At 46.5% G+C, this 23,726-nt stretch overlaps 1 protein-coding gene and 1 pseudogene across 3 annotated transcripts in view; both read right to left on the reverse strand.

The window, feature by feature from the left end:
* LOC108493865 (endonuclease domain-containing 1 protein-like) overlaps window positions 1–8,460 on the reverse strand; it is a 12,283-nt gene extending 3,823 nt beyond the window's left edge. The window contains exons 1-3 of one of the 3 annotated variants that reach the window (XM_017807775.1): window positions 8,210–8,460; window positions 7,686–7,788; window positions 5,733–6,052 (exon numbers count right to left, since the gene is read on the reverse strand). In XM_017807775.1, coding sequence (XP_017663264.1) covers window positions 5,733–6,020 — 288 coding nt within the window. In that variant the 5' untranslated portion in view covers window positions 6,021–6,052; window positions 7,686–7,788; window positions 8,210–8,460. Of the gene's footprint in view, window positions 1–2,269; window positions 3,648–5,732; window positions 6,053–7,685; window positions 7,789–8,209 lie in introns of those variants that run through there. The other 2 variants (XM_017807776.1, XM_017807774.1) reach the window with 2 other exon arrangements.
* Window positions 8,461–9,194: 734 nt separating this feature from the next.
* Window positions 9,195–23,726, reverse strand: part of LOC108493839 — a 32,992-nt pseudogene continuing 18,460 nt past the window's right edge.

Genomic DNA, 23,726 nt, shown 5'->3' on the forward strand with positions numbered 1-23,726 from the left:
GATCTCTGGTGGCTGGGATCAGAGCTGGGACACCCAGCACACCTGGAGACCCCTGCATGTTGCTGCCTGACTTTGCACCTCAACCCCACCCACTGTTTCAGTGCAGCCCCCAAAGAGGTTGGTCCAGGGTGAGAGATGAGACACTGTAGGATGGTGAACAACAGCTGCTGAGCTGAGAAGTTGATACGGTTTGAAGCTGGCTCCCTGCCAAATCTCCAAACCTTACCACCTTATCTGGTGTTTCTGCCCCGTTTACGTAAAAATCGCAGGGAATACTGGGTAAATCTGGGCACTTCCTTGGCTACAAACTGGTCACCAAGGAAGGCCTAGACCAAACTACCACAGAAGTTCAGGCTCAAGCTGGTACCTCTGAAAGTGACACAGCTTGTAGGAGCTGTTTGCAGCCTGATCCACTTGGTTCATGTACATTAACAGAAGTAACTGCAGTCTGATGCGGGGGACACTATTGTAGTTGTTATGGCATCTTCAGAGTGGATTTGGACACCCCTCCTCCTGCAAGGATGCTCTGGGGACTGTGACATCACTAGGAAATTGAGATTTCACCAAGAAGCAACTTGTGGTTTCTATATAAGATGACCCTGCAGTCCAGCACTGGAGCAAATAATTTTCATTATGAACTACTCAGGAACTACATGATCTGGCATGCACTGATCTTTTGATTGACACATTGAATACATTGATTATATTGAACACTCTGAACACATTGAACACATTTCACAAAATCATTTAGCCTTAAATCTGCAGAAAGGTTTCAGAAGCAGAGCAGAGGATGAAGTTATCCAAGCAGTATATCACAGAAATTTTTTTCTGACTGGTCTCCTCTTTTATTTGATCCTGCAATCCTTCCACTAAATCCTGCAGAAATCCAATCGTTTCTCCCTCTGCCTGTTTGGTGGCATACCTCTCCTTTTGGGCAACTGTTAAAGCTGCTCCCAAAATTGCACATAAATCTGCTTTACCTTTCTCCTTTCATACTTTTTGTTCACTTAACATCACATTTATCCATTTAACCACAGCCTCAGGGCTATACCAATTTCCATCAGCCCATTCCATGCCTGGGGAAGCCAGACAGGCATTATATTCTCTCAATTTTTACAAAATCAGGGAGCAGTCAAGCATGGCATTTTTCAGACAGTCTTGACTTCCAGCTGCTTGGATCCCTCCTGGCTTTTAACAGCCAGTGGATCACTTCCCAGCCCTCCCTGCCCAGAATTCATAGGTAGAGTGATGGAATCCTGCATCCACCCCTTCAACCATGGCATCCTGCCCATGGTGCCAAAAATGTGATGTTCCACCTGTAGCAGGATGCTCTGCCTGAAACGGGATAAAACAACTTGAACAACAGCCTCAGTGCTGAATGGAGAAGAAGGAGACACGCTGCTCTTGCTGTTGAGTAATGCAGAAACCAGCTGGATTCATCAATCCTGAAGTTAAACATCCTGAGACTGAGAAGAAGATGAAGATGGTAAAGTACTCAATAAAGGAACAAGCAAGTGATACTACTAAAAAATTATCTAAGCCTGCTGAGCTGACACAGCTGGTCTGGAGACATCTGACTAACAGTCCATCATTTTATGCTGTAAAAGCCCAGTCCCACTTCTTAATGGCAGGGTCTTCTAACACAGCCCTTCTTGGAGAGTGTGTGTGGAGATTCCTCCCTTGAGTGGGGATGCCCCTCAAGGTCACTCCTTGAGGCTGAGCAGAAGAGATTTGCCCAGGGTCATTGGTATGGTAACATCAGTCTCTACTTAATAATTTACTAGCTTTTACTAGCTTTTACTGGCCTTAATGTAACTGCTTTAGTATAATTGCTTCAACAGTGCTCCCTAGTGTACTCTGTCATACTAGTAGTTATAACTTCTGTACTGCATAGTAAATACTTCTGATTAAGATCCTTTTGTTTAATTTTTATCATGATGAATCATTTCTATTTATGTAAACCTATCTGGTTTATCATCCTCAATCTTGTGGGACAGAGTTGTGTAAGGGTTCAATTACACCTCTATAATCCTTTAGACCTAAACCATTGACAAAACCCAGATGCACCCAGACTTCTCTCTGAGAAGTTTAGAAAGCAAGGGGTCCTTTCTGCACCTCATAACTCAATGGGAGGGTTCTCTAATAGACTTTGTCTGAAACTCCCATTCTTCCCACAACACAACCCTTAAGGGATAGGGAACACTCAAGATTCATAAATGCTTGTGGTCGAAAGGAACTACAAAAGTCAGAGTGTTCTCAAAAACTCACAACATTTTATTAGTTAATTACACATTTGGCATAGAAATTTGTATGTTACTCCCTGACCTACTACACAGGCACATGGCAGTGGGTACCTTTATATAGATAAGTTTCCCTGCACTGAAAACAGGTTTCTTGCTTCCTCTGCAAATTGGTTTTCATGCACAGTCCATTCTGTCAGATCTTCCTGGAAATGGGTCAGAGGGTTTTGGGGGTCTTGAGTTGTCTTGATCACCAGCTACAGCCCATGCACAAGACATTTGTCCCCCTCTACTCTACTCTGGTGAGAGCCCACCTGCAGTGCTGCATCCAGCTCTGGGGCCACAACACATGAAGGAGGCAAACCTGTTGGAGTCCAGAGGCCACAAAGATGCTCCAAAGGTTGGAGCACCTCTGCTCTGGAGACAGGGTGAGAGAGTTGGGGGTGTTCACCTGGAGAAAAGAAGACTCTGAGGAGAACTTAGATCCCATTCCAGTACCTAGAGTGTTTTCAAAGAGAGCTGTAGGGGGATATTAGACAAGGGCATGGAGTGATACGCCCTTGGAATGGCTTTAAACTGATAGAGGTCAGGGTTAGATCAGATATTAGAAAGAAAAAATTGACTGTGAGGGTGGTGATGCACTAGCACAGTTCGCCCAGAGAAGTTGTCTGACCCACCCCTGGAAGTGCTCAAGGCCAGGTTGGACAGGGATTTGAGCAACCTGGTCTAGTGGAAGGTCCCCATGGCAGGGGGCCTGAAACTAGATAGATGATCTTTAAGGTCCCTTCCAACCCAAATCATTCTGTGATTCTCTGACATGTGGCGAAAGCTCCTGAGCCTTTTAAAGCCAGGATATGAGGCTTATTCCCGGGGACATTCACTGTCAAACAGAGAAACCTGTCCCCTCCCATAGAGCTGAGTCAACGTGTCCTCCAGCTCCCCCAGCGTGAGGAGCTGGACCTGGTTCTGGTCGTTCTCGGCAATGACCGCCCAAGCCTTCCTGTGGTTGTTGTCCACCACGCAGCAGGCACTCGACCAGATGTAGCTGGGCTTATTAACCCTTCCCTTGGCAATATAGTTGTTCCCAGGCACAGCACCCACGATGACGTAGGTGGTGTCACAGCCCTGGGTGTTCCTGATCATCGTTCGCTGCTCGTAGTTGTTCCAGGCGCCGCCGTTGAGTTTCTCATCCTGGGGCACTATGTTGGTGAGGGTGAAGGTAGCCATCCTGCTGCTGTAGTTGAAGTGATGGCCATTGGGGTTCAAATGGCCACGGTTCAAACCCGTCAGGTTCTTGTAGTCTTGGAGAATAGCCTGGCTTTCGCTGAGTTTCTCTAAGCTGACATTGTAATGATTTATGAGCGTCCACTCTTTTTCCATAGTTTTGGGATAGGTTGGGCCCATCAGCTAGGCAGGTAAAAAAGAGGAAAAGGTGTTACTACTGGGGATGGGAGTAATGGAGCACGTTTCCCTGGATCAGAGGTCTTTAGGTGTCAAGAACACATTTTTTGTCATGCCAGTGTATGTAAATATAAAAATATATAAATCCAGAGAAATCTATAGCTGCCCTTCCTGGGCAAAAGAAAAAAGCTTTAAGGCAAAAGATACTCAGAGTCTGACTGCTCTCCTTTTGACTTGTGACCTTTGTGATCCAGCCTGCAGCCTGTGCTGGGAGTGTGGCTGGATGCATGAGACAATGAGCATTTTCCACTTCTAGGTTTGAAAGGTGACTTTAGTGAGCCATGTTCCCTGTCACATCTCGTTCCCTTTTCACCTGTCTCCTCATCCCACATCTGCCCGAGTGTCTTCTCACTATCCAACCTTAATCCCCTGTATCTAATCACAATGTCACCTGCCTTGATCTTTTCTGCATTTTCACAAGAGTTGTCTCAGTCTCTATGAAAGGTTTGCACGCTTTTTTAATGCAATGTGTCAGCACATAAGTGCTTTCCAAGCTTAGGGAAAACAAGGACTCACATACCCTCTTTGAAGGCTGGGTGTCTTGAAGGTAGACAGGATGGGAAGAGGATGAGCAGAAAGGCTGTGGTGCTCCTAGAACTTCCAGGAGGAGAAAAGGACTCAGTCCCATCTCCTCCTCTCCTTTTCTACCCCTTACTTGGGAAGAAGTAATTTGGCTATTTTACCAGGGCATTGGGTGAGAGGACAAGGGCAAATGGCTTCAAACTGAAAGAGGAAAGGGTTAGATTACATACTAGGATGAAATCTTTCCCTGTGAGGGTGGTGAGGCACTGGAAACTTTTGACCAGAGAAGCTGTGGCTGCCCCATCCTTGGAAGTGTTCAAGGCCAGGTTGGATGAGGCTTGGAGTGACCAGGTCTAGTGGAAGGTGACCCTGCCCAAGCAGAGAAGTTGGAAGGAGATGATCTTTAAGGTCTCTTCAAACCCAAACCATTCTATGAGTCTATGACTGCACGCTTTTATCTCTACTAAATGTGCAGGCTGCAGTGGTGCAATACCACACTAGTTGCTCAAGTTCCTATAAGCTACAAGTGAAAATGTTTTTTTATTTCATAACTACAGCACATTTCTTTTCATCTTTAGGGAAACATATTGAGCCTTTCTCTGGAACAGGGCATATGGCTTTCTTCTGTCGCTCATTTTGACCTGAAACCCGTTTGCTACTGCGTCCTCAGCCATACCCTGAATTTTCTCTCTTTCTCTTCCATAATTTCCTTGGCCTATTTTACTGAAGGTCTGAAGTTTGTCTGAAGGAAGTTTGGGAGGACTCTGTTGTTTGTGGAGGTCTGTATTTCTGATGGATTCTTCTGAACCAAGCCTGAGGCAATGGTGCTTAGGGGCAACTGCCCATGGATGGAGATCACCTCGTTCTGACTGGACTGACACTGATGCTCCTCACTTTTCACTGCCTGAAATATCACTCAATACATTCCCCAGGTGTTCAACAAATCCTCTCACCACTCAATGGCTGTGCCAAGGCTTTTTCCCTGGACCATCTCACCCAATTCTGAGTTTCTCTCCAGTTCTCTCATGTCATTTACAAAGACTCTTTGACTCTTAACTGTGAGAAATTAAGCTCTCTCAGGGATGCAAAACAGCTCAGAGCAAACTGGAGATCACAGCCCAGCAGGACTCTTAGTCCCTCAAATTTAGCTCCGGTGGAAGCCCTTTCCCCAACAACTGGGCCCCCAACAAAACAAGGAAAAAAAAAGGCAGGTCATTGAACTTGGAAAGAAAAGGAAAGCAAATTGAACTGATGTTGCTCTCAGGTCAATGCAGAAAACTGGGCACCTTTGGGATAGGACTCATCTCATCCTCCTGCTGCTGTCTCAAACACATCAGAGGAATCATGTGGTGCAGGTGTTTGAAGTAAGATGAGATGAATCCCACCCAGTGGCTCCATTTACATGCATGTGTGTGTATGGGGGTGGGAGGAAATAGAAGTGTTTATTTAAATACTAATGTTCATGTTTTAATGTCTGGAGGGTGCCACGCAGTTAGAGAGGACACTCACCTGGGGCTCAACCAGCCACCCTTGAGGTCGTTTGCCGGGTCCAGGCTCGTAGATGTAAGCAGAGTACACGGGAATACGCTCCTTTCTGTCGTACAAGGTGGCAAAGAAATACTGGTTGTTGTAGCGCTGGCAGATCCAGGCTGGGTTCTCTGGCTCCAGGGCTTCATTTGGGGGAGTCTCCCGGAAGAAAAACTGAGGACATGAACTTTCAAAGGACGTCACCACCTCGCTGTGTCCCAGCCAGAGGCAGCTCGCCCAGACCTGCAGCAGCAGCAGCCACAGCATCATGGGAGGATTTCAGGTGAAGGGTTCTTGCTCCCCTGGAAGGCAAATGCAGAGGGACACTCAGCTTGGAGAGTCATGGCCTGCAGTCATTTTTGTGCTGGTGGGACACAGCTGGCAGAGGAGGGGACTACGAGAGACCAAGGAGGGGATAACTTCTGTCCTCTGGGATATGGAAAAATCAGCAGGGCAAGAAGGGTGTGTAGGAAGATGACTGGGGGTAAAAGGATAACAGTACGGAAATTACAGGGGAAAATACAGCTGATACTCCCTGGATGGAACACAGTCAGCATACCTGGCCTCCTGCACACAACACAATCTAAGGGGACTAAACAGTGGGTGGAGCAGAGCAGAAACACCAGGGCCAGGCTCTGTCGAAACCCTTGCAGAGGAGGAACCTCAGTGGTACTTTCTAGCTGATAAGCTGCACAGCAACTGAAATCCGAGGGAGGTAAAGGAAGATGTCCTGATGCTGAATCAGCAACTGTGGTGCAATCACTCTCCTTGGACTTACACATGTCCCCATCCCAAGGTTATCTCTAGTACTACACTGAGATATCCACTCCCAAGGTACAGCCATTTTCCACTGAGTAATATGTATGAGTAAAATCACACAGGCTCCACCTAAATGTAAAGAAATAGTGTAAAAGTGAGTTAAAAATGGGGAGAAGTGAGGGAAGACTCCATCATAACTTCTGGGATCAGATGATGGGCTGAACCTGTCTTCTCCCCCATAGGGACACCTATTGGGTAAGGACTATACTCTGTGAGGGCTAAATGATTATCTCCAGCCAGCTTTTTTTGGAGATTAGAGCTTGTTGGTGTGTTGCTTTGAATTAATGTATTGCTTTGAATATAGTTTTCCCGTCAGATACTATCACTGATCACCCTTGAACCTTAACCTGCCACACAATTTTATTAATAAAAAGTGTTATCATAGAATCATAAAATCAAAGAATATACTGAGTTGGAAGGGACCCATCAGGATCATCGAGCCCAACTCGTGGCCCTGTGCAGGACACCCCAACAATCCCATCTTGTGCCTGAGAGCATTGTCAAAGCACTTAAGCTCTGTCAGGCTTGGTGCTGTGATCACTGCCCTGGGGAGCCTGTTCAGTGCCCAACCACACTCTGGGTGAAAAACCTTTTTCTGATACCTCACCTAGACCTCCCCTGACTCAGCTTCATGCCATTCTGGCTTTCTTCTGCTCTGAGGGTCTTTCCACAACAGAGCCCTGCAGCTGGGCACGGACTCTGCTCAGCCACCTGCAGTTAGTTCATGGGGCATTTGTCAGGGAAATAACAGCAATGCTGCACTTCCTACAAGTCTCTGCCCCCATCCAGGTTCACACAGATGTGCAGCTCTTCCATTAAGGTGCTATACTGGCTCTCAGCTGACAATGGGATACTGAGCTACCTATACCCTTGCTCTCACTCAAGACATGTGGTTCTTTATCTCCCTACAAGCCCTGAATCAGGAACGTGATGACCAAGGAGCTGGTCAGAAACAGAACAGAAATCACAAGCAGTGGCTTTTTACAGTGCTCTGCAGAGCAGGACCATCTCTGCCCCTAATCAAGAGAGAAGTTCCTGAAAAGTCCTGTTGTGACACCCCCTCCACGAGCTTAAAATATATCTCACTTAATATCAGATAGATAGAAACCAACTTACTGTGCGAAAGAGCAGCTCAGGACTCTGCTCACAGCCCCAGAGTGGCAGAGGACTTTGAAATGTCTCTGCTGCAGTCTGAGACTGGCTGTTTATATACGATCCCCTTGGAAGGAAGGTTGTGAGATTTCCCACATGGAGTTTAGAGCAAGTTTGTTCAGGAGTGCAACCAGCACCTGTGTTTGTCCAGAGGTTTTTTTGCAAGGTTATGGGTGGAATTTTGGTACTCCATAAGCTCGGCACCACACCTCACCCCTCCTGATTCTTAGTCAACATTATGGTGTGAATTTTCCAGGTGACTTGGCTTGAATTTCTCTCCCAAATCCATCCCTCTGTCCCTGCCCTCCTTAACAGAAAATGTTAAAGAGCTGCACAATTCAGTGCATGCATAACCTCTCATTTCTCCATGGAAGGCAGATGTTAGAGCTCAGCAACTCCAGCCTATGCTTTGTCTGATCTCTTTATTCCAAAGCCAAGGAAATACTTGAAATATTGGAATCAATGTTGAGAAAGGAGCAAGACCTTACCTTGAAGCAGAGCCTCAGAACAGGCAACTGAGCCGCTCCTTGCCTCTTCCCCCTGGAGAAACAGTCGGCTGATCCCTCAGGAGTCCCACTGCAATATATGCCCGGTTGTAAATCTGCCCCTTTTGATAAACAGGGAATTCCACAGAAAAGAGAAGTTTCCTATTGTTACTCAGGGGAGATTTGTTCATGCCTGCCCAGAAATGGGGAGACAGTTGCTATTTGCAAGTTCCTCAGGATATTTCCCAGCTTGACTGACTTGCAGCATCACGTGTCAGGAGCAGTTAACTGGGTCTGGTGACTTCCCTGTCCATTTCCTCATTCCCCACGGGCTGCAGCTGCTGCTGCAGCAGCACCTACATGTGTCTCTGTGCCCAGCAGAACATCTCTGGTGGCATTAGACTGACCAGCCTGCCTCTGAGTACACTCAGATGTTCACAGTCTGCTGTTCTACAGCCTCTCAGAATATAATTAGTATTGTCAGGCTACGTATTTTTCCTTGCCTAATTGCAAATGTTTTGTAATAACACTTAGTCATGTTGCCAGCCTAAGGCTGGGAATGCTCTGGGACACCTTAGAGCCCCTTCCACTACCTGTAAGTGCTACAAGAGAGCTGGAGAGGAACTTTTGACGTGGGCTTGGAGTGACAGGGCAAGGGAGAACTCCTTTAAAATGACAGATGGCAGGTTTAGATTAGATATTAGGATTAGATTTTAGTCTAGAGAAGAGGAGGCTTGGGAGGACTTCATTGCACTTCACAGCTACCCGAAAGGAGGTTGTAGTGAGGTTAGGGCTGGTTGCCCAGAGTGGTTGTGGCTGCCTCATTCCTGGAAGTGTTCACGGCCAGGTTGGATGTGACTTTGAGCAACCTGGTCTAGAGGATGCCCGTGGCAGGGGCGTTGTAACTCAATGATCTTTAAAGTCCATTCGAAACCAAACCATTCTGTGATTCTCTGATTCTATGACATTCAGCAAAACTCCCTGAGCCTTATTCCCAGGGACAGATGCTGTGGAACAGAGACACCTGTCCCCTCCCACAGAGCCGTGTCAACATGGCTTTCAGCTGGCCCATCTTGAGTTCCAGGACCTGGCTCTTGTCACTCTCGGCAATGACCACCCAAGGTTCCATGTCCTTGGGATTCTTATCGAGGCAGGCACTCGACCAGGTGTAGCTGGGTTTATTAACTCTGCCTTGGCAATATTCCCAGGCATAATCCTTGCCAATGTTTCCAGGCGCAGCACCCACGATGATGTAGGTGGTGGTAGAGCCCTGGGTCTTCCTGATCATCATTTGCTGCTGTAATTTTTCCAGGCACTGCTGTTGGGTTTCTCATCCTGTGGCACTGTGTTGGTGAGGGTGAAGGTAGCCATCCTGCTGTTGTACTCGAGGTGATGGCCACTGGAGTTCAAATGGCCCCAGCTCAAATCCATCAGGTTCCTGTAGTCTTGGAGGACAGCCTGGCTCTCGCTGAGTTTCTCTAAGCTGACATTGTAACCATGTAAGAGGGTCGACCCTTTTCCCACAGTTTTGGTATAATTTGAACCCATCAGCTTGACAGGTAAAGAAGAGGAAAAAGTGTTAGTATTGGGGATGGGACTAATGGAGCAGGTTTCCCTGGAGCAGAAGTCTCTGAGTGTCAAGCATACTATTTTTTGTTGTATCAGTGTATGAAAATGAATGAATTTGAGAGAAATTGCCCCTCCTGGATGAACTAGAGCTTTTAAAAAAAGGAAGTTCGGAATCCTGCTGTTCTCATTTTGACTTGTCACCTTTGTGATCCAGCCTGCAGCCTGTGGTGGCGGTATGGGTGGATGCATGAGACAAGGAGCATTTTCCACTCCTAGGTTTGAAAGGTGATTTTGGTGAGACCTTACCCCTGCCACATCTGGTTCTCTTTCCTGCTGTCTTCTCCAAGCCCAACATCTGCCCAGTGCTCTCCCCAGATCCTCCCACCCCCATTCTCTGGTTCCACTTGTGACTGCTACAGGTGTACCATACTTCTGGAACACCAGTGTTTGCCTTCTCTAACCCCATACACAGGGAGATGTGTTGTGGAGATGGTGTTTGAAGTTACATGAGACGAATCCCATCCAGTGAGTCCTTTTGCAAGTCCGTGTAGGAGGGGTGGGAGGAAATAAAAGTGTTTGGTTAAATGCTGCATTTCATGTTTTAATGACTGGAGGGTGACATGCTGTAAGAGAGGACACTCACCTGGGGCTCAACACACCATGTTTGAGGTCTCTTGCCAGTTCCAGGCTGGTAGATGTAAGCAGAGTACGCGGGAACACGCCTGTTTATGTCATACAGGGTGGCATAGTAATAACTGTTGCTGTAGTGCTGGCAGATCCAGGCTGGGTTCTGAGGCTCCAGGGCTTCATTTGGGGAGTATTGCCACAGAAAAACTAAGGACACGAAATTTCAAAGGACGTCACCACCTCGCTGTGTCCCAGCCAGAGGCAGCTCGCCCAGACTTGCAGCAGCAGCAGCCACAGCATCGTGGGAGGATTTCAGGTGAAGGGCTCTTGCTCCCCTGGAAGGCAAATGCAGAGGGACACTCAACTTGGACAGAGCGGACCATGGCCTGCAGTCATTTTTGTGCTGGTGGGATACAGCTGGCAGAGAAGGGGAATGTTTCCACTGCTCATTCATTCACAACTGAATTGGACTAATTTTCCTGCACTTCCAGAAGTCCAGGAATACTGTAACAACATGTTGGTTGTTATAACCAGAAATAAGCAGAAGAAGCCATGGACTTGTCCTCATACCCCTAGGATTGACAAGCTCATGGTTTTCCATTTCACTAATTTTTTATAAAATTTATACTCCAGCCCTTAATAACTGGCACTGCTCTGTCTTTCATGTCAGCATGGGCAGTGCCCACGTGTTGTCCAGAGCTGTGCATTTCCCGCATGGAAAAGGGCTGTGAGTGATGTTGAAGGAGCTCTGTTGTTCATTGATCCAGCTCCCATGGGGTCTTGTTTTGTAAGACAAACCTCCATTTCTTCAACCTGTAAAAAATCCTATTGGATCCTCCAGTCTTCTCCCAGCTGGGAGCTCAGAGGTTCCTAGACAAAGTACTTCTGGTAAGCTTTCCATGTCATGTTTGAAAAGAAGCAGGACTTGCAGCACTTTCCTAGAGAAATTGTTCCAAAGTCCAGATCTGGCTTCCCCACAAGGATGTTCTGATTTCCACCTCAGTTTTCTTTCTGTGAGATGCTACAGGCAGCAGTCCAACCTCGTGCTCAAAGCAGGGCAAGTTGGGAGGTAGCTGAGCAACTGCAGGGAAATGGAAAAAACTCTTATGACTGCAGTACTGGAAAAAGGGAATTTTGAACCAGAGAAGGAGAGTGGTGTTTCCACTTTAATGCTTGGCATTCAGTGCTCTGCCCTAGTTGACAAGGTGATCAGTCACAGGGCGGACTCAATGATCTTGGTGGTCTTTGCCAACCCAATTATTCTGTGATTCTACTGAGAAAACGAGGGACCACCAAAGTCTTATCCTGAGTCTTCAGTCCCCATGGAAAAACAAAGTGAATAGCCAAAGAGGCGCTAAGGAGATTGAGCACTGCAGGTCTTCAGGACAGAGGAAGTCACAGCAGCAGAAGCCAAATGGGCATAAGAAAACAAAATCTAGGAAAGAGAAATGTTGCTTGGACACGTAGATCAAGGAGATATATGCTGTTGCAGACTGGTGTCCTTCGAGGGCAGCAAAGATCCCATGGCCACAGCAGGATCTGCAGGTGTCTGGATACTGGACATTCCACCCTCATTGACCTGTGTGCCACCTGTGGTTTTTGGGAGGTACTCTGCTGATGCGACCAAGGACAGAGACAGAGACACCTCAAGGTCAGCACACTTTGCAACAACCAGGATGCTGAGACATGCATGTCTCACCTTCCTGCTGTACCGAGTATGTTCATGGAATCTTTATAGGCAGAATCACAGAATGGTTTGGGTTGGAAGGGATCTTAAGGATCATCTCGTTCCAACCCTCTGCCATGAGCAAGGACACCTTCCACTAGATCAAACTGCTCAAAGTGCCATTGAACCTGGCCTTGAACACTTCCAGGGATGGGGCAGCCACATTTCACCTTTGCCAAGTGTTCGAATAACTGTGAGCCTCAAGTGATGGTTAAAAAACTGACCCAGACCAGACCAAAGATTTGAGGTTCCCAGAAGAGGCAACAGCTGCTTCTTCTGTCCCTCCCCAGTGTCCCAGAAGTGATCCTAAAGTACCTCTGCTGTGCAGCTCTCCCTTAAGGAACATGGCCCATCTCTCATGTGAACGACACAACCCTTGTCCAGGGACATGTAAGAAGTACCACTTTTATGGGGAAAAATGTGAGAAAAGGTAAGGATATAAGAGATTGACTGTGCTATCAAATCCCCCCAGGGACACTGGATGTACATTGCCCATTCTAAACTATTTCCTTGAGACATTCTACGCAACATTCCAAATGCTGGCTTATGGCAATCCTTGAATTTTGGAGATAAACGGGTTCAATCCATTAATCCCTCACAAGGGTTGACAGTTTTTTTAATATTGTCCACTTCAGCTGAAAAAGTTGGCATGGAATTTGGTTATATTACCTCCACCAGACTGAGTGTCACATTCCCTGTGCATGCAGAGCAGGTAACACTTTAGGTGACAGAGGGGTCTCCTCCTTGTCACCAATGAAGCATCACCCTACTACAAACACTCACCAGTTGAGAGCTGCCAGGTTCCCTGTGGTTTGTTTCACTCCTTCAGTTCCTTTCAGTTTTGGAGACCAAAAATTTTCACTTTCTGATTCTCACGTGGCAACACAGAGTCTTCTGGGGAGGATTAGGCAGTAACCAAAACCCCTCGTCACAAACACACCCCAGTACTTCTGTGGGTTGGGTGTTGATGGGTGAAGAGATGGCAGCAAGGGAGGATGTTAGCCTGGGAGCAGGGGTAAAATGTGAATGGCAAAAGCAGTGATGCAGAAGGGCAAAAGGAGCACTGTGTATGTACCTGTGACACATGAAAACCCTAAAATAATCTTATAGAAAAATGTTACAAAGGAAGAAATAATAAGAGATTCGCAAAATATCTGTTTATGGGATTCATTCATCCTAACTCAGGCATTTAAAAAACGAGATTTCCAAACCTCCCTTTATAGTCAATGGAGAGAAAAAGGTGACTCCAGAGATGAGTTCGTATATTAAGACAGTCAAAGCTGATAGTTTGATTACAGATGTCTGACTTTTAGACACTTAAAAGCCTTGTGCAAAAAATCCACCCCCTCTCCTGCTGACTCTGTTTTTGGGATATATCTAGAAAAGCATTGCAGGCCAAGCCACACCATGACTGGGGTCATATCTCCGGGTTTCAGAGCAGCTCTTTCCCACATATCCAGGAATAAGTTCAGTTCGTTGTGGTATGGAAATCAGATCCCTGCAAGCTTGGAGCACATCCCATTCCCCCCTCCTCCGGTCTCTGATCACCTTTAAAGGCAGCAGGTCACTCATCTGCACCAAGGGGTAAACTTTACCTGGAGAAAAGCAGCAGCAGCAAGATGATGCACTGCTCCAGTTGACTGCTGGTCTTGTTGGCAGCAAGGGAATTCAAAGGCTAGGAGGTTTGACTGGAGGTGTCTCACACCCTGCAGTTGTTCCCCAGGTAAAATGGAAGGCCCAGGATATTGAAACAACTCTGGAGCCTGGATTTGTGAAATTTCTTTTTCTTTCCACAATGCAGTGAGAACAGCATACTTCTTCCCATAAGATGCTTTATCATAAGATGCAGCCACACTCACAACTGCACTTTGCTTTCATTAACATGTTGATCTCTACAGAAACTAATCCATGTTGTGGTTTCATACAGATATATTTTTAAAGAGGATTAAATACCTTTACTTATTAATAAACCTATTTATTAATCACCCTTTGATTTATCTTCCTGAAAGATGTTTGTATGTTAGGGCCAGGATTTCACCATGTATCTAGACTCCAAAATCATGTTGAGATTTTCCTGGTTTGAAGCTGCTCTGAGATGTGCTACCAAGGTGGTCTGAGGCAGGGAGCACATACCTTCAGATAACAGGGATTCAGGCTTGTTGAGTCTGGCAAAGGGGTGGCTGAAAGGCACCCTGAAAGCTGCCTACAGCTACTCAAAAGGGCAAAAACAACAAAGTCAACCTCTTTGTGGTACAGCCAGGCACTATAACAAAGGGCAATAGCCACAGACTGTGGCTTGGAAGGTGCAGGTTGCACAGCAGGATAAAAATGCCTCTAGGCAGGTAGTACAGCACTGCCACTGGTCGTTGGGAAATGACAAATGATGAATTGCAGAGGTGACTCAAGGCTTAGATGGATGCAAACACAGCTAAACCAGCCTACAGCTGACAATGCTACTGCTTCAATCAGGAAGTTGAATTAGAGTCCTCCAGCTGATGTTGCCAACCAGCATTTCTGTGATCCCATTTTCTCCATCCCCTGCCCTGAACTCAGATAGTGCCTGAAAAACTATAACAACACAGTAAATGGCCAAACCCTCTGGTCCTGAGACTTGTACATTTAAGTCTTTCTACATCCCAAAGCCACAAAAAAACACACCACATACCTCAGAGAGCCAAGAAGAGGACACACTTCCAGAAACCAGGTTCAGACTCCTCTGGGGAAAAGACACCAAGTAGATGAGGCCCCATCAGCTCGTCTCTCTCCACAAGGAGAGACTGATCATATTCAATGGTCTCTGCACCAGCCTGGTTCCCCTGCAAGCCACACAAAGCCACCCCACCGGGAGAACCACACTTCAGCCACTCCGGAGCACAGAGCTGGCCCTCTGCAATAAATACAGGCTTGGCTACTGCACATTAGTTATGCTGAGGGTAATTAGCAGTTACGTCAACGTGATTTCCAGTTTGACTGCTGGCTGACTCCATATGGAAATGAGGTTGTTGGTTGCAAGCGGAAATATGTCAGACCAGACTCCAGAGGAGGAGTCTCTTTGCTCACGAGGAAGAGTAGCCCTTGTGATCAGGGGCTGTGCCCTGGGTCAGCTGTCTGCCATGGGCAACACTGATCTACCCTTCACCTCTGAATGTGTCAACTCTACTCATTCAGTGCTCACTGCCTCCAGCCAGGAGAGAGGTGACAATGCTGCATGGTAGGAGGTGGCAGATCCTGCTGATACACAGCCATCACCTTCTGTTAAGAGACTCAAACTGTGATTTAAGAGAAATCCTCATAGATGCTGAAGCTGCCAGGAGAGCCCTTATTCCTGGTAAGTGTAATCTGAGAATCATGGAATATCCTGAGCTGGAAGGAACCCATCAGGACCATCACAGTCCAACTCCTGACCCTGCTCAGGACACCACAACAATCCCACCACGTACCTGAGAGTGTTGTCCAAATGCTTTTTGAACTCAGACAGGTTTGGTGTTGTGACCACTTCCCTGGGCAGCCTGTTCCAGTGCTTAACCACCACCTGGGTGAAGAACCATTTCCTAATATCCAACCTAAACTTCCCAGTTTCAGGCCATTCCCTCGGGTCCTATCACTGAGAAAAGAGATCAGTTCCTGCCCCTTCTCTGCCCCTCATGAGGAAGCTGCAGACCACAATGAGTCTCCCTTCAGTCTCCTTTTCCCCAGCCTAAACAAGCCAATTGACTTCATCCCCTCCTCATACAACTTCCCTTCAAGGCCCTTCACTGTCTTTGTAACTACGTGTTTTATCATTTTGTGATTTTAGAACTTTCTTACCACACCTAAAAAATCCAGACTTTTGAGTAAAGAGATCCTCTGAGTAAACAGATCTTCAATTCCTAAGTCTTGTGCAATGCTCACTCTCCTTGTTTCCTGAACATACTTGTGATAAAATCTTTTTGAAAGGTGATAAAAGCCTTTGGATTTTGAGTGCCCAAGACATGGTAATGTTTTCCAAGTGCATTTCAAGGACTTATATGTTAAAGACTGCGGCTAAATCTAAACACAACAAAACCTACTACTTTAAATTCATCTGGAATAAAGCTGAGCACCAGTGGAATAGGCAGATGACTCCTAGACACTGAGGCCCACTGCTGCATCACAATGTGTGGGTGAAGAAAGTAGCCAGGACTCAAAGCCTGGCCTGATCAGGAACATGCCCTAATTAAACTGCATTCAAAACAAACTGGCTCTTGGAGACAGACTAACACAGAAAACAGTTGTAGGAAGTCCCTCCTACCTGCTCCCATCTAAGGGACTTGAAGTCCCAGCAGCTCTGGTTTTGGCTAAGCAGGATTTGCCCTGTTAAGAGCTGGTTCTCAGCACTTCCTGTGCAGTCAAGACAAGAGGAATACACACATCCAGAGCACAGCTGCCACCAGGCAGATGAAGGCAATTACACTACAGAAGTGCTCATTTCTCTCTGATGACCATAAGGATTCCCAGAGGGACAAACTCTGCTTGACACCTCTCAGATTACACGAGGTGAGTCCCACTCTGTGTTGACATCCCTACACCCAAGATGTCTGTATTCCATTACTTAGACAAAGCACACCATCAAAATACAAAAGCCATCCTTTGCCAAATTCCCTTCCTTATGGGCAGGCCTCTGATGCAAACATCCTCTCCCCATCCATTGTCATGACCTTGACCTGTCAATCCAGCAGGAATTTCAAGGGAATTTCCTAACCTGCTGCAGTCACAGCACCTTCCCTGTGTGGGAGGATATTTTCTTGAGAGAACAACAGATAAATAATCAATGTAGCAAGAACAGAAGGGAAGTGTGCAGTTCATGCAATCTGTCTTAAGGATCTCACATCCAGGTGTTTGATGTGGTTGGAGAAGACAATAGGAAGTGAGGATCAGAGATTATTTCTCCTACTGCTTGGCAGGGTTGGCTGGGGTTAGAGCTGTGCTCCAAGTGTTACTCAATCCCCAAAGAGCTGCTGGCACCAAAGATCACCTGGCATGAAGATGAGCTCAGGCTAAACTAGCCATGGGCTAGATGCAAATTCTGGTTCCTGAGCAGTGCAGTCAAAAGCTCTTTGTGCAGGTGACTCGCTCAGAGTCAGACCTCCTGCTAGACCAGGGGCCAGCTCATGGATGCAACTGAGCAAGTCAAAAGTTTATGTGTCCTCTGGGCTGACTCTTCTCCTTGGGATGGAACCTTCATGTGCAACACTCCACTTTCATCCCAAAGAGATGACCTCAGAGGGCTGAGGACAACCCAGGAAGACCAGTGGTGTTTTCTTTGAGGCCTGGTTTCCTGCTGGAGATACCATTTCATGGAACACTGCCATTGCCAACAGGATGTTTGAGAAAACCTGAGTCTTGATGCTACGGATGCAGAATTTGATGCAGAGAACAACTTTCTTGTAAAAATGTACCTCTGTCCATAAGAAGCAAATGGGAAAATTTGAAATGGGTATTTCCAGCAGTATGTCAACAGTGAGTCATCAGCTGTGGTAAGCTAAACTCAGCATTTCCTTTGTTTTGTGGGTTTCTGTACTGATGTGGTTTTGAAAGTGTTGTATATAGGCAGCATCTGACTTTCCAAGTAGAAGAGAGGGGAATGGGAACAAAAAGGGTAGAGGGGTTGGCAGATGTAACTTGAGCAGGGTGAGAAAATCAGCTGTAACAGTGGGCGTATTCTTCAGTGATGAACCAAGATTTTCCTCAAACAAAATGAAACAGGAACCCATCAGAGAAATGCAGAAATCTTTGAGGGGCCAGCTCAGACCTCACCCCAGCTGTCTCTCTCATCAACCTCAGGGTTGATTGCAAAGACATGGACTTGATCAAACTGTCCAGTGTGAACACTAGGAGACACCACAAAGCTCGGGCTGGAGTCAGTCTTGAGCATTCTGATCTTGTATTGATGCTAGATCTGCTGCAAGGAAAAGTTTGGGCTCTGCAGAGCTCCCTTCCAGCCTCAGTCTTTCCATGATGATCTTTTTGGGTTTGCCTGCTTTTGCCTGTGTAACTTCACGGGGAGTCAAACCTGTGTCTCTCATGCTCAGTGTGTGGATGTTGACCCCACAGGACCAGTGACCTGGAATGTACCACCTACTCTTGTATCAGCAAAAGCTAAAAGTCTCTGTGAAGGGTTGAATGCACAAGTCTGATGAGGAGCAGCTGAGGGAGCTGGAGGTGTTTAGCCTGGAGAAAACGAGGCTCAGGGGAGACCTTCTCCAAAATACAGGTCAATACAGGCAAGGCTGAAGCAACCAGAAGGTCGAAAACACCAGGTTTAGCACTTGATTTCTATGTCCTGCTTCTCATTTTTCAGTCAACCGCAGACCAAAATCACAGAAATCAGCACAAAATGCATTGGTTGATGCTTTTCCGTTTTTTGGGGGTTTTTTTGGTGGTTACAACAGTTTCTTTTAAATGCAGAGCTGTTATCATCATCCCCAGTGGGGTATCCTGGAGCTTGTACTACAGGAAACACTATGCTGAGAACGTGACCCTTTCTTTGTACACCACTCTCACACTTGCTCCTGGATATTATAATCACAGAATCACAGACAGGTTTGGGTTGGAAGGGACATTAAAGCTCATCTCATTCCAATGCCCTGCCATGGGCAGGGACACCTTCCACTAGACCAGGTGGCTCCAAGCCCTGTCTAACCTGGCCTTGAACACTTCCAGGGATGGGGCAGCCCCAGCCAACTCTGAGCAACCAGGGCACACCAGGGCCTCGCCCCCTCCACAGGTCAGAATTTCTTGCAATATCCCATCTAATCCTGCCTTCTGTCCATGGGAAGCCATTCCTCCTTGTCCTGTCCTTCCAGGACCTTATCCAAAGTCCCTCTCCATCTCTTTTCAAGCCCCACTAGGCACTAGAACAGGCTTTAAGGTCTCCCTGGAGCCCTCTCTTCTCCATGCTGAACAACCCCAGCTCTCCCAGCCTGACTCCATGGCAGAGGTGCTCCAGCCCTCCATCCATTCCTCATGGATGCATTATTTGGAAGGCACGTTGGGGTTAGTGGTACAAACTTGCCATTAAAATCCATGCAATTTTTTAATATCAACCTCATTCTCCTGCAGGATTAAAACAGGGAACACCCCTCTTTATTGTAACTGCTCAGCCAGATTATTCCATTACAGATCTCCTCTCTCCTAAAGATCACAGCTGCCCTCCAGCTATTTGGGTGTTATCTCTCAGTGCTTAAAGCATGAAGTCTTCTGCTTATCTGAGATTCTTTCTCTGCATGTCATACTACGTATTGAACTTTTATTTTTACTCTTGGAAATCACTCAACCATTCAGAAAACAGAGGAAGAGACTTAGAGATATTGTTTACTCTCAAACTACTCCTTCATGCTCCAAATTATTTTCATTTAGCATCCATTCAGGCAACTCATCCAGGCAGCCTTTAAAAGGCTGCATGTCATTTATTCTCATCATTGAAACAAATTGACCTGCAGAAACAACCCGTTCCTGAAGATAAGTAAATAACATTTACTAATGGCAGGTGAAAACTCATAGTTTTATTGATTTCTCTGCCATCCACGGACTGACTTTCCCGTAGAAGACAAATTTCAGTGTGTTACAAACATCGCAATTAATATTTTTTCCATTTCAATATTGCAATCGCTTGCAATAAGGTTAGATAACTTTATTGAAAAGATGGAAGAAAAGATAATAAGCCAGTGTGGAGAACTTCTTTGTCTGCCTTCTTCCTGGTGGTGTTCAAAGGCAAAACACACAAGGCATTAAAAACCTGACTTTTTGTTTCCTGACTAAGTTCTCTGAACAAACCCCGTCATCAAAGTCCCATCTTCCCATCCCAAAAGCCATCAGGCTCTCAGCAACCTACATCAGCAACGAGGCAATCAGGTTTTATTTCCAAAAAAAAACCCCAACTACTTTTAGTGCACGTGTCTCACTCCATCGTATCCACAGCACTGCGAGGACATCACCCGTGGAAGGAAAAGAGCACTGTCACGCAGTGCTTTGCACGGCACCGAGGTGTCTGGCTGGGGAAGGGGCTTTCCCTGGACCAGGGGTATTTTTGGGGCCTTTTTTTTTTTTTTTTTTTTTCCAAGGAGAAGCAAAGCTGTGTCAACAACCCTGACACAGGAAGGGGGTTGTGCTCAGCCTGTGCTCGACCGTGCTCGGCGGTCGCGCGTAGGAAGTGCTGCGACACTTCCACGTCCGCAGCAGCTGCTGAGGCCGCAGCTCCTCGGTTTCGGCTGGGGACTGACACGAGCCCAGCGAGGCAGCCGTCTGGGATCCTCACCTTGGAGTCTTTGACCCGAGCCACTCCTGTCAGCAAGAGCTGAATTGCAACCAGGTTTCGCCTGCAAAGCAGGATGGAGTGCACTTAACTTGTGAACACAGGGGAAATTCTGTGTGAGAAGTGTCAGACCTGGTCTTCCTTTGACTTGTCTCTGCTGTTACCAAAAACACCCTTCCAGGTCCAGGCTGGAAGCCAGGACTTCCTGAGCTCTGACCTCAGCTTTGACAGGGACTTGGCAAAGGACCATTGCAGACTCATAAATCATCTGCCTCATCCTCGGCCTCCCTACCTCGATATGACCAACATCAAACACTTGGGAGCTTGTGAATGTCCCAAACGGCACAGCAGATACACCTCAAAGGACATTCAGTCCATCACCAGCCTCCAGAAAGGTTCAATCCAGAGTGCATCACTCCTGACAGCTGCCCTGTCCCATGTACTCACAAAAACTTATTTATTGTAGACTCCAGCATGTGCCTGGGCAGCACATCCTTACCTGCATTACCTGCTGGATTATTGTTGTATTCCTACTGTAAATCCTAAATGTGTTTGCTACTGGAATTGTTGAAAGGCTGATTTAATGTTCAGTGCATCAGCACATTAGGAGGAGCTGGTCAGCCTAGCCATAAAATTATTTAGGTTGGAAAAGCCCTCCAAGATCATTGAGTCCATCCATTAACCCAGCACTGCCAAGGCCACCACTAAACTATGTCCCTAAATGCCACATCCACACAGCTTTTAAATCCCTCCAGGGATGGTGACTCCACCACTGCCCTGGACAGCCTGTTCCAACACTTGACAACTCTTTCAGTGAATAAATTTTCCCTAACATCCAATCTAAACCTCCCCAGGCACAACTTGAGGCCATTTCCCGTACTACAATCTGCAATTCAGGACAACTCCACATAACTGAAAAGATTTTTTAGATGAGTCAAGCAACATGGGAAATAACACACAAACTCACCCTTTGTTTTAGGTCACAAAATCTGCTCTTTCCCTTATTGAATAATTTTATTACTAACCTTTATTTCTGTTCTTTAAAAGTGTTTTGACAGAGTTTTGAAGTTCAGATCTGCAAATCCTTGTAGCTGAACACACGCGTGCCTGCTTGCTTGACTTGCTCCTCAATTTAAAATTAAAAATAAACAGTATAAATTAAAATAAACCATAACTAGATCTCGAGTTCAGAGTTCTCTAAAGCGAAGGAAAGAAGCATCAGCATAGGCCAGGTAAATCTCAAGGTCTTCATTGACCTCAGCATCAGGAGGTGGCATAGAGAAAGTAGAAACCAGGTCAGCTTCAAAGAGAGGAGCCTCCTTGTGTTGAGCATGGTGCTACTAAATCAGACAGGCCAAAACACAACACAGACCTGATCTAGGGCAATGGAAAATCCCTTTTTAGGTGTTCTGACATATGACCAGAAGGAACTCTGATGTGCTGCCCAGTGCAGAGGGGAGGTTATTGATCGGGGCATCTACAAAGCTAAAAGTTCCCAGAAGCAGGAGATGCCTTCACCTTGCCTTGGTCACAGAGGGACTCCTCTGAGAGACTTTAAAATGGGCACTAGAAGTTGCTCTGTGGAACTTGAGCAGGGTAAGAAAATGCTTTCACATGAAGAAAGGGGGGAAGTCACGCTTAACTTTACAAATAAGAGGTTAGGAGGGAAACTGGAATGGATCCTGGAACCTATAGACTGGAAGGACGAACTTAATTTCATTCTGGAACAAGTACTGAGACCACCCTTCTGCAAGCACCTGTAAAGTAGCACCAGTAAGGGGCCAGCTGGAGTGACAGACCAACCTAATACTGCTTAAGTCAGATACTAGGATAGTTTCCCTAACTTTCTGAGTACTGGAATAGGCTCTCTAGGAAGGTAGGGGGATTTCTCCATTATAGGACATCCTTCAAGGAAACCCCAAGCATAATTGCTTCTGGGGTTTGCTTGGGAAATTCATGGGATGACCTTTGAGGTCAGAAACATGTCATAGAATCACAGAACCACAGGATGGTTTGGGTTGGAAGGGACATTAAAGACAATCTTGTTCCAACCACCCTGCAAAATAGCAGGGACACCTTCCACTAGACCAGGTTGCTCCAAGCCCCATCCAACCTGTCCTTGAACACTTCCAGGGATGGGGCACCCACAGCTTCTCTGGGGCAACAATTTCTCTATCTCCAACCTTACGATTGTGCTTGAGTTTGCTGTTGATTTATTGTGTGCCTGCAATCAAACTACTCAGTTTTTCGGAGCTGTTTTCCTCCCAGCACTAAGTCATAAAGCTGAATCTTGCTCAGTTACCCTGAAAAACAGTGACTAGTGAAAATGTGCCCTGAAGGTGTGAAAGACTCCAACAACTGCCTGATTAAACTAAATCTGATGTGCTTCTGACCAACATCCTTCCAAAATGTTAGAAAGAGCACAATTCATCCCTGCTAGATTTTTTCAGCTAAATGTCTTTGCAGTTGCCATCATATCCTTGAAGATTTGGTCTTTAGTTGAGGGAAGTGAAGACAAGTCTTCCCTGAAGTCCTTCAGCTCAGTTGCATCCTTCCCAAAAGTGATGAAAACATTTTTTGCTGTCCCTGAGTGCCCTGAGGAATGCTCAGCAATGAGGAGTAGTTCTGAGTCAGAGCTTTCTTCTTTCATTTTACCCAATCTTTTGACTGTCTGGATCTGCCAGAGACACCAATCCCTGGTGTCACTTTCGTTTCTCTTTCCTTTGAACACCAAAGACTGTAATCCATGGTGGGTGAGTAGGACACTCCGTTTGCGGGTAGGTGCCTCATGTTAAAGTCCTCCTTTTAAATCACCGATTCAGGAGTTATCAAAATTTGACCAGGACACCCAAAAAAGATACATCCATAAGTGGAGGGAGCAGAGGCCTCAGCTGGAGACAGTTTCTGGATAAACTATCCTTATATCCCACAGGCCTCCAGTGGGTTCTTATTGTTGCAGAGGGCAAGAGGAAAATAAACGGGTTCCAATGAAAGTGGGTTGGCTGTTTTTAGGCAGCTGTCAGAAGTCAAACCACCTAATTCAGCAGCTCTGTGTTGAACTGGCAACACTTACAGTCACCCTGAAAAGGGAGCCACAATCCAAGAGCCAAACTCGTTTGTTTCGTGATTGTCACGAGGCAGGAGGTACCTGGGGGACTTCAGGCCCTGGGATCTGGACACCTGTGTCATCTGCACCTGAGCCTAGCTCAGCATCCCCCAGGGATGAGCCCAGAGTAGCACTAGAGAGGAGCACAGGAAGAGAGCCTCCATCCTCATGAAGACCACAGGCAGACCGTGGCTGCCCCTCTTTGTGGTGGGCCAGCGTA

The sequence above is a fragment of the Lepidothrix coronata genome, unplaced genomic scaffold (genome assembly GCF_001604755.1).
Source record: "Lepidothrix coronata isolate B3197 unplaced genomic scaffold, Lepidothrix_coronata-1.0 Scaffold20, whole genome shotgun sequence".
Lineage (NCBI taxonomy): Eukaryota > Metazoa > Chordata > Aves > Passeriformes > Pipridae > Lepidothrix > Lepidothrix coronata.